Source organism: Silurus aristotelis (assembly GCF_946808225.1).
Source record: "Silurus aristotelis genome assembly, chromosome: 16".
NCBI lineage: Eukaryota > Metazoa > Chordata > Actinopteri > Siluriformes > Siluridae > Silurus > Silurus aristotelis.
The window spans coordinates 17,742,342-17,756,310 of NC_139589.1; the positions used below are offsets into that span (position 1 = coordinate 17,742,342).

Consider the following 13,969-nt stretch of genomic DNA (forward strand, 5'->3'; position numbering starts at 1 on the left):
TATGTGTCAGTGTCTGTGACTATAATTGTGTACCTGAGTTTTTTTATGGGCCCAACATTGTGCGTTTTAATCCGGAACACATCAGTTTTGTTCTTTTCAAAAGCCACCCTGCTCCTGTCATGGAAATTGAGAAATTTATAAGACAGATAAAAAGAAAGAGAGTGACCTGGTTGTGATGGCGTTGAAAAACATTTTGAATTACAAATCATTAACTCTGAATTACAAATATGTCTTCAACCAGTGGCCAAATTAAAAGAAAATTGCAGTGCCTTCCAACATAATCTTTATTTACCACATCTGTAGCATGTTGGTGAATAATCTTGTTTGCTCAAAATTTATTAAAGGTTGATCTAAAGGCAGTTTTTGAAAATCATTATGTAACAAAATCTAATCAAAACTAAAATGTTATTACTTGGAGAAGGCAAAATTTTAGCAACCTAAATGAATGAAGAAATGAATGAATGAATGAATGAATGAATTGAGGCAGATATAAATTTTATGCAAGCTAAACTAAAACAATACAGTTAAAAGTAAAGGTTTTTATTGGAACTAAAGGGTCTTAGTAAGGTTGGGTTCTAAAGATAGAAGCATAATTTAGCAAAACAATATTCGTTTATGTAAGTTGTAATTAAAAATCTACAATTAAGTCCATGAAGGTTAATACATAAATGTCTCTCACATATCTGAGTTACATTTTTATTTTCTGTTCTATTCTCAGTTCATAAATTTTTTTTTTAAATACTATTGTTTGTGGTAATCACCAATACATTACAGATGTAGGATATTAAGTTGAAAAACACTTATTGCATTAAGTTGTCACACATATTGCAGCACCTGGACAATTAGAGGTTAATTTGCTTGCAGCTCCTCCCACACACGCAAACTATAATCTACATTCATTACAATGATCACACTCAACATTCAACACTGGCAAACTTTGGAAATGATGCAATTTAGGCAGTTGGAGAAGTTCTGCAAAATTTCATCTTAATTCCAAAATGTTGCATTCTGACCATCAAATTCAGGTCAATCAATGTCCAGAAGAAAGCCAAGCTGATTTACACCCTACTTTTTTAACCTATGGTTTTATTTATATAAAATATATTTATTAGTCATTATGCAACATAAGAGAAATTGTGACCTGAGCAAGGAAACACTCTCAGATTAATCAATATGTGCTTAATATTCTGACTTATTGATTAATGCATGAAGAGTTTTAAGAGTCTCATTATAGCATGCACATAAATTCTACACACACACACAAAAGTGCATGTAGAAAATTTATCACACATGCAGACTTAGTTAGCTTTTAATTTTTTGAGACTAGAAGTAGATTCATATAACCGTCCTATCTCGCTGTGAATAAAAATAGGATGTCATTTGATCTACTTCTCCTTCTTATTACTTACGAGTATACATTGTAATGCTGTCAATTTGATTGACTGCTTGGTTTTAATACTGTATGTGTTGCTTTTTTGTATTTTGTGTTGAAGGGTATGTAGGAATTTTAAAGAAAGTCATGATAAAAGCACCCAGAATCAGAACCACCCGTGCTCTTAAATACAAATACTTTTTCAAATGCACTGCCACACACTCTATATAACTGTAAAGTTATTGAGTGGCCCTTTTTAATTAGGAAATACCTCCTTTCAGTGCTGAGAAAACAGAAAGAAAGGCAAAATTACACATTTAATCAATACTCATGTTCATCTTTACCTTTTCCTAGTTTATGTAACATGTTAAGCATGTCTAATTGTCAAAAGTATATTCTACTGGAATGTATACATTTGCCTGGATAGAAAACACTGGACTTTCCAGTCCAGCCCTTGATGACACCTAAAACATTGATTAAAGCATTGTTTACCTGTGTACACAAAATGCAGTCTGGTTGGATTTACACATATTTATCTTTTTGACATATATTGGTAATGTAATTGATAATAAAATTGCCCAAACCAACCGTTAAAATACATTTATTTGGATAGCATTCAACTCAGTTTTTAAAGACAAAATCAGTATTACTCTGATTTATTCTCTATTAAAATAAAATAGAATATGATCATATAAAGTACCTTAATACATACATCGTTAATTAATGGCTGATTTCCTCAAAATCTTCAAAAGGTAAGTGAACTCACTTGCTGGCAAGGAGAACCTTTGGTGTTACACCATACTCTCCATGCAAGGTGACAAAAACATTAGCATCGGTGCCTGCTCCTTTCACATCACCTGTTACTGTCACCACCTCATACACTATAAAAGAGAAAATATTAAATTTAGTTTAATGTTGACTAAAAAATTTTACAAAATAACATTGTCAGCTCTCAATTTTTCATGTGTCATTGACCCAATAAGAATTTAAATGCTTTTAAAAGGGATGAAAAACTGATTTTACCAAGGTGACTGATTGCTGTCCTTAGAGGCTGAAATATGAGATATAACTCAAGTGTCATATCCATGCCAGAAATAGCATACATGTATGCTCCCTAAAGAACTATGTGGCCTATAAAAATGGCTGCTTTAGATGACAACACCCAGTACTAACAGAGACACATATGTTTTTAATGTTATCATGCACACCTGTACACAGCTCACAGTATAATTGGACTTCCAAACCTTACTCACTTTGTATTGGCTCTGTCCCTGTCACTGCCAAGCCTAGTACTTGTACCTTGTTTTTATTCTTGTTTGCATTCACATTTTGCCTTAGACTTTGATTACTTTATGCTGTTTGCTCCATCTGACCTCAGCTCTCTCGGCACCACCTGACCACATAACCTGCCAGCAAACAAGACACTACCGCCTTCCGCCTTCATCACATACCCATGATGCTTGTAGAAATATACCTGTGATCCAGCAGGATGTAATGATTCTTCCTCCAATGCTCTCTCTCATGGGCAAAAGGGTACCTAGTTTGTATTGCGATATGGTCTCAAGAGGCCAAGCACATGGCTTCTTACAAGCGTTACCTGCGCCTACCCTGGTGCCACAGTGGGATTATAAGCATGTCACCACATCCTGATTCCACATGATGAGTCACTCCAAAATACTCTTTCACCAAAGTTTAAACTCCACATTTAGATCATACACTCAGAGAATGTCTGTTGTGTTTTAGCATTAATTTATCTGCCACATCTGAAAACTTCATTGATGACTCTACTTCTGTAAAGCTTCTGCAACTCCTCAGACTCAGGCCTAAATTGAAATCCGTTCAGATTAGTATGATTGTCTAAGCAATTGTTTTCAGCATAGCAAAGACCAGTGGCTTAATATGTTGCTGGTCCTATAACTGTGTTTGGGAGTTGATTACTGGAACCATTTACCCTTTGCCAGCCAAAGAAACAAAGGCCAATGAATACACTGCAGAAGTCGTGCAGCATGGATACATTCAGCTGTCAACATTACAAGCATTGGTAGGTTACATCTTGACAATAAGAATATACTACTGAGGGCTCAACCAAGTTATAGTGAAAGATTTTAATCCTCTACCTTAATCCTCTCTGTATGGCAAGCAAATATCTTCATTAAATGCTAACTGGTGAAATACACTGGGACAGATTTGAGAAGTAGATGAATAATGATTTTCACACCACTACTGGCAAATACTGTTCAATAAATTATGAACTACATGACATGCTGGGGAAGTTTATCATTATTCACATTTAATTCACAAGTAAACATACACCATTCATGTTGATGAGTGCATTCTTCCACATTCACACTTTTATTTGGGGGGGGGGGGGGGACATTACATGTGCTACTGACCAATAAATCAAAAGTGCCACAGAAGTGAGAATGCCCACGTCCTGCCTAAGATATAAGTGACCTTATATGCTCCAAGATATCCACAGGTTTATTTCCTCATGCTCTGCTTGTGCTTAAGCCAAACTACCTCAGACCTTACCAGTTCCTGTTACACATGTCTCAAACACATAGTCACATCAGGCTTTTGTTAACTGTCACAACATGTATTGTTGACCACAATGGACATTGGCATCACTGCAGGTTGTAGAAAACTAGCACAATTCTAATTTGGCACATCCAAGATTCTAAGACATAACAATTAATTACAGAACCTTTACAAAACCTCCCATGTCACAGGTTAACACCAGACCAGACCACAACTCCCCCACTATGAGGAAAAGTGATGTTAAAATACTGTTTTCACTGCTGGATATAATCGAGTGTGGAGCAAGAACACAATCCCTCTTGTTCTTCAGTGTTAATCTGTAAGGGCAAAATAGGTAAAACTAAAAGGCTGTAACCGAGGCAGCCAGGCAGAAGAACGATTCAGTCACCTTTGTGTTAAGGCTTTCCCTTATGGATATCACTAAGGGTTGGTTTCAGGTCAAATTGTTTTGAATCAGGTCCTAAAACCAAAACCTTTTTTATACAGACAGTGAGTTAAAATCGTTTAAATCTTTAACACTATTTGATAATAAGTACTGCTATAAATCTGATTGTATCTTTCCTTTTTATATTAAGCATATGCGTTTTGTTATTATACACTAATATTCTGTGAAAACCAATTTGAATCAAAAGACTTAACAAAGACTTCAGTATAATCTCATTTAAAAAACTAACAAATTATTAACCTTATTCTTTGTTCTGCATGGGATCATATGTCTACTCCCAATTTTCTCAAAGATTACATTTTGCCATATTATATTCTAATACCCCAGTTCTACAAATTTGGAACTTGGAATGCACCGGTAGAGCTGTTAAATGGGAAGAAATGGCCGAATGTGTGAAAAAACAAAAAAAACAATGAAACTTTAAGTGATTTGAGAGTTCAATCAAATATTTGTTTGAGTCTGAGGGTCTGAGTTTTACTCTGGGCTTGTCTAACCTAAGATACAATATGTGGGCATATATGCTTTTTGAACATCCCATTACATGTTTAGTCCCCATTTGCTGTTATATTATCCTCTATTCTGCTGGGAAAATGGACATTAGTACAGTCGGGTACGGATGTAGGGTGAGGAGGCTTGTGGGGCAGTCAGCGTTTTAATTTATCTAAAAGGTGTTTAACAGTGTTGAGGTCACAGCTCTATAGCAGGTCACTTAAAATCTTCCACTCCAATCCATATCTTCTTGGAGGTTGCTTTGTGCTCAGAGGCATTGTCATGCTGGTCTCCTAGTTTAAGTGAAGCGAAAATTTTATGATACCGCATCTGATGACATCCTATATAGTTGTGCGCCTCCAATTTAGTGGTAACGTTTTTGCTTTTATTTAAAACATTTATTCTCCAAATAAAATTAAATAATATAAATAAAATAGTTTCATAACCCAGCCTCTGTTGTTTTCTGGTGATATTAAATATGTTCTTAACTGCCATGCCTGACCAATTTTCTTCTGCTTGAATAGACCGATTAGGGCATTGTGTTTCAGCCCATAGAAAGGTGGCAGGCTATTGAACTCCAAAGCTGGCCACTTGCCAGCTTCTCCTAGTTCCACCCTGCTTCTGTTATCACAAATAAGAAAATATTAGTTTGCCAATCAGAGCATGATCTTGGGCACTATCCTAACCTACCACGCAATTATATTGGGTGCGTTCCCACAACTGTAAAGTTGGGAACACATACATTTGTATAAAATATTTATGCGGTAAGATTACAATTTCCCTCTATTGGAACATTTTTCTACATGACAATACCCTGTACCAAAAGTGAGGCCCATAAAGCCATAGTTGTTGTGGAAAAACTCAGTGGCCTGCACTGTGTCAACGGGATTTCAAGCACACTGAACACCTTGATCAATGGGAACAAAAACTGCACCTGTTCTTGGTGGTATAGTCTATACAATTTCATTACAAGCCATCTTATCTAAAATTCTCATTATTATCTTAATAAATAAACAAAAGTTATATTAGATGCTAATTAAAGATGGCTTATGGGATCCATGATTAATCAGGATGGCATTTTAGGTGCAAGTTTCTGAAAACAAGCTTAAGAAAATGACAACCAATCAGATAGGGGTCTTACTGGAATATAGGCTACTGGAAACAACAGTTAAAATTCCATTATAGATTTATAATTTGACTTTGCTTTATATACACACAGAATTATACCAGAACAATCCCCCAGGTAATACCATGGGCATTAATAACATTCCTGTATGTCTGAGCAAACAAAAATAAAAAAAAATCTGTTATTACCTTTTTTCTTATAGTATTCATCTTCATACCCATCTGAGTCCTCTGTTTGATAATTCACAATTTCCTGCTGGTAGATCTCAGAGTAGTCCAACTGCTTGTTCTTTTTCTTTCCTTTCCTCCCTTTCTTCTCATCATCGCTTTCTGAACCCTTCTTCTTCTTTTTATCCTTTTTCTTCTTGTTTTTATTCTCCTCTTCCTCTTCTGTCTCTTCCTCCTGGACTTCCTCGTCTTCCTCAGCCTCCTCCACAGACTTCTTCTTCTTTTTCCCGTCTTTACTCTTTCTTTCCATGTTGTCCTCTTCCTCGCCTTCTACAGCTTCTGCTGCCACCTCACTTTCTGTCTCTTTCTTTTTATTTTTCTTCTTCTTTTTTTCTTTTTCTTTATTCACCTCCTCACCATCTTCCACTGCTGAAGGTTTCTCTTTTTTCTGCTTTTCTTTTTTGACTGGTTCATTGTTGTTTTGCTCATCACCATCCTCATCTCCATTTAATGCTTCAGCATCCTTCTTTATGTCTTCCTCTCCTTTGTTTTTCTTTTTCGTCTTTATCTTCTCATATGTTCTACCCTTTTTCTGCACTTTATCACTCCTCTCCTCCCCCTTGTCTGCTGTGCTTTTGGATCTTTTCTGTTTCTTCTCACTGTCTGGTTCATCTTGGCTGGCAGCAGTCCCACTCTTTCCTTTCACCTTTGGCTTCTTCTCTTCAGTTCCATCATCCCTTTCTTCAGTTTCGGACCTTTTTTTCACTCTTACAGGCATCTTTTATTCATCTAGCAGCATGAAGAGTGTTTCCTCGTCTGTTTCAGTGGTGTTGGGTGACGCCGCCTGACCCCAGGTGCAAAGGTGCAGCTGGAACTCAGCCTCAGTACGGAGCTTGTTACTGATCTTGCAGTGTGGTGTGGAGTTCCTGAATAATTACTGGATGGGTAATAGGTCACATGACCTTGTAGCCATCAAATTATTTGCTATAGCCCCAAGACACTCCTCTATCATATACATATTAAATTATTATTTTTTACTTTTTGTTTGGTCTTCATGAAGGACAATGCTATTCTTTTCTCAAAATCTCGTAAATATAAATTACATTTTTATTGTATGCATATAAGAATGAATGAATATTCTGTATAAGTGTATGCTGATGTAAAGAGCATACACTTCATCAGAATGTCTAGTTTTCTGAATAATCTTTTCTTTTCATTCTATGTTTATGCTACTCATTATTATCATAATGTCAGCCAAAAGCACCTGTTATTTCTACATAAATGTGTTACAACATGGGGTGAGCTAGTGAAAATTGAGAGGCATGTAGAGATAGAGGGGGGGATAGAAAAAGACAGAGTATGTGTGTGTAAAGGGAGGAGAGGGGATGGGCTTAAAATTTTTCATTATTCAGTAGGCATGGATACCTTTACTGAAACACACACACACACACATTGTGTCCAGTCAGATCAAATCAATATCTATTTTTTTATATGATTATAAGGGGCACTGTGAAAAGGACAATTCAATGATTTGCAAAGCTCATAAACCCATTTTTTATTCACAATAGAACATAGAAAGCATATCAACTGTAAAATAAATAAATAAAAATGTTTTAATGAAAGAAAGTCCTAATGTCCCATAATTCCCAAATTTAAAATGAATGTTAGCAGGATGTATGTAATATATACATCATGTGAGGCACAATATGTATAGAAAAAGAGTTCTGAATATATATTTACAGTGAGGAAAATAAGTATTTGAACACCCTGCTATTTTGCAAGTTCTCCCACTTAGAAATCATGGAGAGGTCTGAAATTGTCATCGTAGGTGCATGTCCACTGTGAGAGACATAATCTAAAAAAAAAAAATCCAGAAATCACAATGTATGATTTTTAAACTATTTATTTGTATGATACAGCTGCAAATAAGTATTTGAACACCTGTCTATCAGCTAGAATTCTGACCCTCAAAGACCTGTTAGTCTGCCTTTAAAATGTCCACCTCCACTACATTTATTATCCTAAATTAGATTCACCTGTTTGAGGTCGTTTGCTGCATAAAGACACCTGTACACCCCATACAATCAGTAAGAATCCAACTACTAACATGGCCAAGACCAAAGAGCTGTCCAAAGACACTACAGACAAAATTGTACACCTCCACAAGGCTGGAAAGGGCTACGGGGAAATTGACAAGCAGCTTGGTGAAAAAAGGTCCACTGTTGGAGCAATCATTAGAAAATGGAAGAAGCTAAACATGACTGTCAGTCTCCCTCATACTGGGGCTCCATGCAAAATCTCACCTCGTGGGGTCTCAATGATCCTAAGGAAAGTGAGAAATCAGCCCAGAACTACACGGGAGGAGCTGGTCAATAACCTGAAAAGAGCTGGGACCACCGTTTCCAAGGTTGGTAATACACTAAGACGTCATGGTTTGAAATCATGCATGGCATGGAAGGTTCCCCTGCTTAAACCAGCACATGTCCAGGCACGTCTTAAGTTTGCCAATGACCATTTGGATGATCCAGAGGAGTCATGGAAGAAAGTCATGTGGTCAGATGAGACCAAAATAGAACTTTTGGGTCATAAATCCACTAAACGTGTTTGGAGGAAGAAGAATGATGAGTACCATTCCAAGAACACCATCCCTACTGTGAAGCATGGGGGTGGTAGCATCATGCTTTGGGGGTGTTTTTCTGCACATGGGACAGGGCGACTGCACTGTATTAAGGAGAGGATGACCGGGGCCATGTATTGCGAGATTTTGGGGAACAACCTCCTTCCCTCAGTTAGAGCATTGAAAATGGATCGATGCTGGGTCTTCCAACATGACAATGACCCGAAGAACACAGCCAGGATAACCAAGGAGTGCCTTTGTAAGAAGCTTATCAAGGTTCTGGCGTGGCCTAGCCAGTCTCCAGACGTAAACCCAATAGAGAATCTTTGTAGGGGGCTCAAACGCCGTGTTTTTCAGCGATAGGCCAGAAACCTGACTGATCTAGAGAAGATCTGTGTGGAAGAGTGGGCCAAAATCCCCTCTGCAGTGTGTGCAAACCTGGTGAAAAACTACAGGAAACGTTTGACCTCTGTAATTGCAAACAAAGGCTACTGTACCAAATATTAACATTGACTTTCTCAGGTGTTCAAATACTTATTTGCAGCTGTATCATACAAATAAATAGTAAAAAAATCATACATTGTGATTTCTGGATTTTTTTTGTTTTTAATTATGTCTCTCACAGTGGACATGCACCTACGATGACAATTTAAGACCCCTCCATGATTTCTAAGTGGGAGAACTTGCAAAATAGCAGGGTGTTCAAATACTTATTATCCTCACTGTATATATATATATATATATATATATATATATATATATATATATATATATATATATATATATATATATACTGAAAATGTACAATAAATAGTATGTACATTGTATATAACTGTACAAAAGCTATACACAGTGTTTGAGGGATAAATACACATAATTTACCTATATAAAAAGAAAACGTTTCCATATTTTTTACATACTGTAAACCTGCTTCGAGACAATTGTGAAAAGCACTATAGAAATAAACTTAAACCTTCAGTGTTTATACAGTGTTCTTACAGTGCAATGTAGAGTTTATTAGGGTGATTGTGTATGTAAAAAAGGCCCTGAAGCTGCTGGTTTGGGTGTGTATGTTCCTGTATCTCTTTCTTGATGGAAGGGGGTTAAAGAATTTTTGACTGGGATGTGAGGAGTCATTGATCAGGAATGGGCAGTAATTATGATACATATATTTCAAATATAAAATAAGGTTTTATAATTAGTACTTGATAGGGTTGATGAAAATGGCTTCCTATTTTTTTTATCGAAATACTTTCTATTTTTTGTAGTTTTAAAAATCTGTCAAATATTTTGTAAGTTTACATGATGACATCATAAACATGTCTCTGATTGGTTCCTACTCAGAAGTTTGCCCATACTTGTTGAGATAAGAACAGAAAATGTATCCATACGGAAAAAGGTGATCACGGTAAGAAACATGCAGGCTGCCAGCTTCCAAATAGGTGTCAAGTATTTGATAACTGAATGTTTGATTTTTTTAATATTTTGTTCCTTTATTGAAGTAGCTGTTTAGTAGGATCATGATTTTGCATACCATTTCATTAATGACTGCTTGACACAAAATATATTATTATATATATGATTATTAATCAAATGATTAGTTAGAAACGAATTGCTATAAATACAGGTGCATCAGTACATTTACAGTACAGTACAGTTGCCTTCTTATGAATGGCTAGTTTGACATTGAGTCAGTGTTGCTGATGCAAAGGAGGTCCTTTGTTACCAAACACCAAGTAACTAAATTATATACAATTATGGGTCGTTCGCAAACTGCTAAACATTTAACTGTTGGTTACTTCAAAATTAAACTTCATCTGGGAGATCACAGGGAAATGTACGTGAATATTTGATCTGTCAACTAACCCAGCCATTAGAGTTGCACAAGCCAGTGCACTCTTAGTGCTGGTCCCAAGCCTGGATAAATGGGGAGGGTTGCGTTAGGAAGGGCATCCAGTGTAAAACATGTGCCAAATCAAATATGCAGATCACGAAAGAGAATTTCATACCAAATCGGTCGAGGTTTCATACAGGTATCATTAGCCAACAGGGTGCCGGTGGAAATTGGGCTACTGTTGGCCGAAGGAGGAGAAGGAGAGGAGGAAGACGTCTACAGAGACGGCAGGAAAAGGAGAAGTGTAGGAGAGTGGAGGTTAGGGTTGGTACTTAAAATGTTGGTACTATGACTGGTGAAGGGAGAGAGGTAGCTGATATGATGGAGAGGAGAATGGTAGATATATTATTTTTCAGGAGACCAAGTGGAAAGGGAGTAAGGTCAGATACATTGGAGGTGGGGTTAAACTGTTCTTTCATGGTTCATATCAGGGTTGATCTTGAAGGAAGAGCACAGTAAAAGTGTAGTGGAGGTGAAGAGAGTTTCAGATAGGGTGATAAACGTGAAGCTGGAAGTTGAAGGGATGATGATAATTGTCATCAGTGCTTATGCTCCACAAGTCGGTTGTAAGATGGAAGAGAAGGAAAAATTCTGGAATGAGTTAGATGGAGTGGTAGAAGGGGTACCTAGAAATTAAATTGCTGATTGGGGCAGATTTAAATGGGCATGTAGATGAAGGGAACAAAGGTGATGAGGAGGTAATGGGTAGGTATGCCTTTAAGGAGAGGAATGTGGAAGGGCAGATGGTGGTAGATTTTGCTAAAAGGATGGAAATGGCAGTAGTGAACACTTATTTTAGGAAGAAGGAGGATCATAGGGTGACGTATAAGAGTGGAGGAAGGTGCACACAGGTGGACTATGTTCTATGTAGGAGATGCAACCTGAAAGAGATTGGAGACTGTAAGGTGTTGACAGGGAACAGTAGCTAGACAACATCGCATGGTGGTCTGTAGGATGGTTTTGGAGGTGAAGAAGAAGAGGAGGAGAGTGAAGACTAAAAGAAAAATAAGATGGTGGAAACTGAAGGAGGAATACTGTAGTGTAAAAAAGCATAAGGAGAAAGAGGTTGGAAAAACAGAATTGGGATCGACAGAGTGATGAGAAAAGTAGGCAGGAGTACAAGGAGATGCGGCAGCAGGTGAAGAGGAATGTGGCGAAAGCCAAGGAAAAGGAATATGAGGAGCTGTATGAGAAGTTGAACACTAAGGAAGAAGAAAAGGATTTGTACCGATTGGCCAGGCAGAGGAACCGAGCTGGGAAAGATGTGCTGCAAGCTGGAGCAATAAAGGATGGCGATTGAAATGTGTTAACTAGTGAGGAGAGTGTGTTAAGAAGATGAGCGAGGAAAATGAGATAGAGAAAAGGTTGGATGGTGTGGAGATGGTGAAGCAGGAAGTGGATAGGATTAGTAAGGAGGAAGTGAGAGCAGCGATTAAGAGGATGAAGAGTGGAAAGTCGATTGGACCAGATGACATAAAAGCATGGAGATGTTTAGAAAAGATGGCAGTAAAGTTTTTTCAAGATTGTTTAACAGGATTTTGGAAGGTGCATGAGGAATGGAGAAGGAGTGTGCTGGTACCGATCTTTAAGAATAAGGGAGATGTGCAGACCTGCAGTAACTACAGGGAAATTATGTTGATCAGTCACATTATGAAGTTATGGGAAAGAGTAGTGGAGAGAAGAGGTGACCATCTGTGAGCAACAGTATGGTTTTATTCCGAGGAAGAGCACCACAGACGCATTATTTGCTTTGAGAATGTTGATGGAGAAGTATAGAGAAGGTAAGAAGGATTGTTGCATTGTTTGTTTAGACTATATGGCAATTACAAGCATCTTATGGTAATCCAGTGTTCAGATTCACCCCTGCTGATCTCCATGAGTGATGAGAAACACTTCTCTTTTCTTTCGTAGTACTACCGTGAAATGCCATGTGCACACCCCTGGGAGCTTTGATGTTAGCCCTGTAGAACATGAAGTAGGTCTATAATGAAAGCTGTCACAGATTTGATTTAGTTCTAGGTGGATAGAGTTGGAACTGGGCTTTTTGCTCAAGGTTGTTCTTTTCTTTTGGCTGATGTAGCTTATCTGCACAATGTGAATTAAGTGACTTTAAGAAGAAGGTCCTGAGAGCCAAATGGACTATCTTCAATTGCAGCTGGTTACAATTTTTTAAACTTCATATTTGGGAAAAAAAAAAAAAGATATCTGATCTGAGTGGAAACACATTATTCCCCAGTCTAAAAAGCAGATATCCATGGCTATTACCTTTTTTTTTTCAGAGCACAACTCTAAAGAAGAAAAAAAGTTTACCACTGGTATGGTCTTAGCTCCTGAATCATTGAAATAATGCATGCCAGCCTACAGATCTCTTGTTCTCAGGCTAGGTTCTCCCACAGGACCAACACACAGCACTCTTCATTCTGTGTCTTCACTGTCAGACATTGCTGTATCTGAGTCAGGTTTTTTTTTTTTTTTGTCAGATTTCGGACAGAAAACGACATTAGTTTAACTGGGTTTTGGAATGGAATTATTTTAAAATTGATGCCTCTTAATTAGCTTTTCTTGGTTTGCAGACTTCGTAGTCAAATGGATTGTTGTTTTTTTACTCTGTAACAATAAATAAAGTGAAATTGAATTTCATTTTAAATAATAATATAAAAATGATTTATGATTATTACTTAAGTACTGTAACCGGAGTTATTTGTCAATTCTGGGAAAGTACTGAACCATTTTACCATATGTACCTGAGTGACCTTTTGGTTTATGATCATCCACCACACCTGCTGTAATAATAAATGCAAGTTTGTTGAAGGTATCAAGAATAGGGAAATCTACAGAAGATGGGCAAAACATACTCCTACCTAATGTGTTGTAATTTCTGACACACAGAGAAGCAAAGACCGGGTCAAGCTTATGCAGAGATAGCAGACATAATCTGTATTATGAATGTGTGAGTGAATCATTCTTCAATCTGTTTTACCGAACTAAAAGTGTGAATATGTGCATAAGCATGCATTATATAGAAAAATTAATGTAAATTAAACAATATAATTTTATATTATTTTCGAAACCTGAACATGCAGTATAAGATTAAATAACACAAGCCATATGTGTAAGAAAGTTTCATTTAATCCACCACTTTTCTGTATACGCTACATGATAGGCTATACACACCTGCATAGTGTGTTTAATAATTTATATTTTCTTAAGGAGCATGATACACTGACAATTCAGAGGTCGGATGACAAAATAAAAGACTGACATCTGACCTTCTAAGCTTTCATTAGGCATGTTCCTCCTCTTCTAGTGATGGGCTCCTGA

At 37.1% G+C, this 13,969-nt stretch overlaps 1 protein-coding gene across 1 annotated transcript in view; it reads right to left on the reverse strand.

The window, feature by feature from the left end:
- The window catches only part of loxhd1a (lipoxygenase homology PLAT domains 1a), a 39,672-nt gene extending 33,193 nt beyond the window's left edge, over positions 1-6,479 (reverse strand). The window contains exons 1-3 of the mRNA XM_083563876.1: positions 6,159-6,479; positions 2,139-2,253; positions 34-114 (exon numbers count right to left, since the gene is read on the reverse strand). Coding sequence (XP_083420002.1) covers positions 34-114; positions 2,139-2,253; positions 6,159-6,447 — 485 coding nt within the window. The 5' untranslated portion in view covers positions 6,448-6,479. The remainder of the gene's footprint in view (positions 1-33; positions 115-2,138; positions 2,254-6,158) is intronic.
- Positions 6,480-13,969: the final 7,490 nt, after the last annotated feature.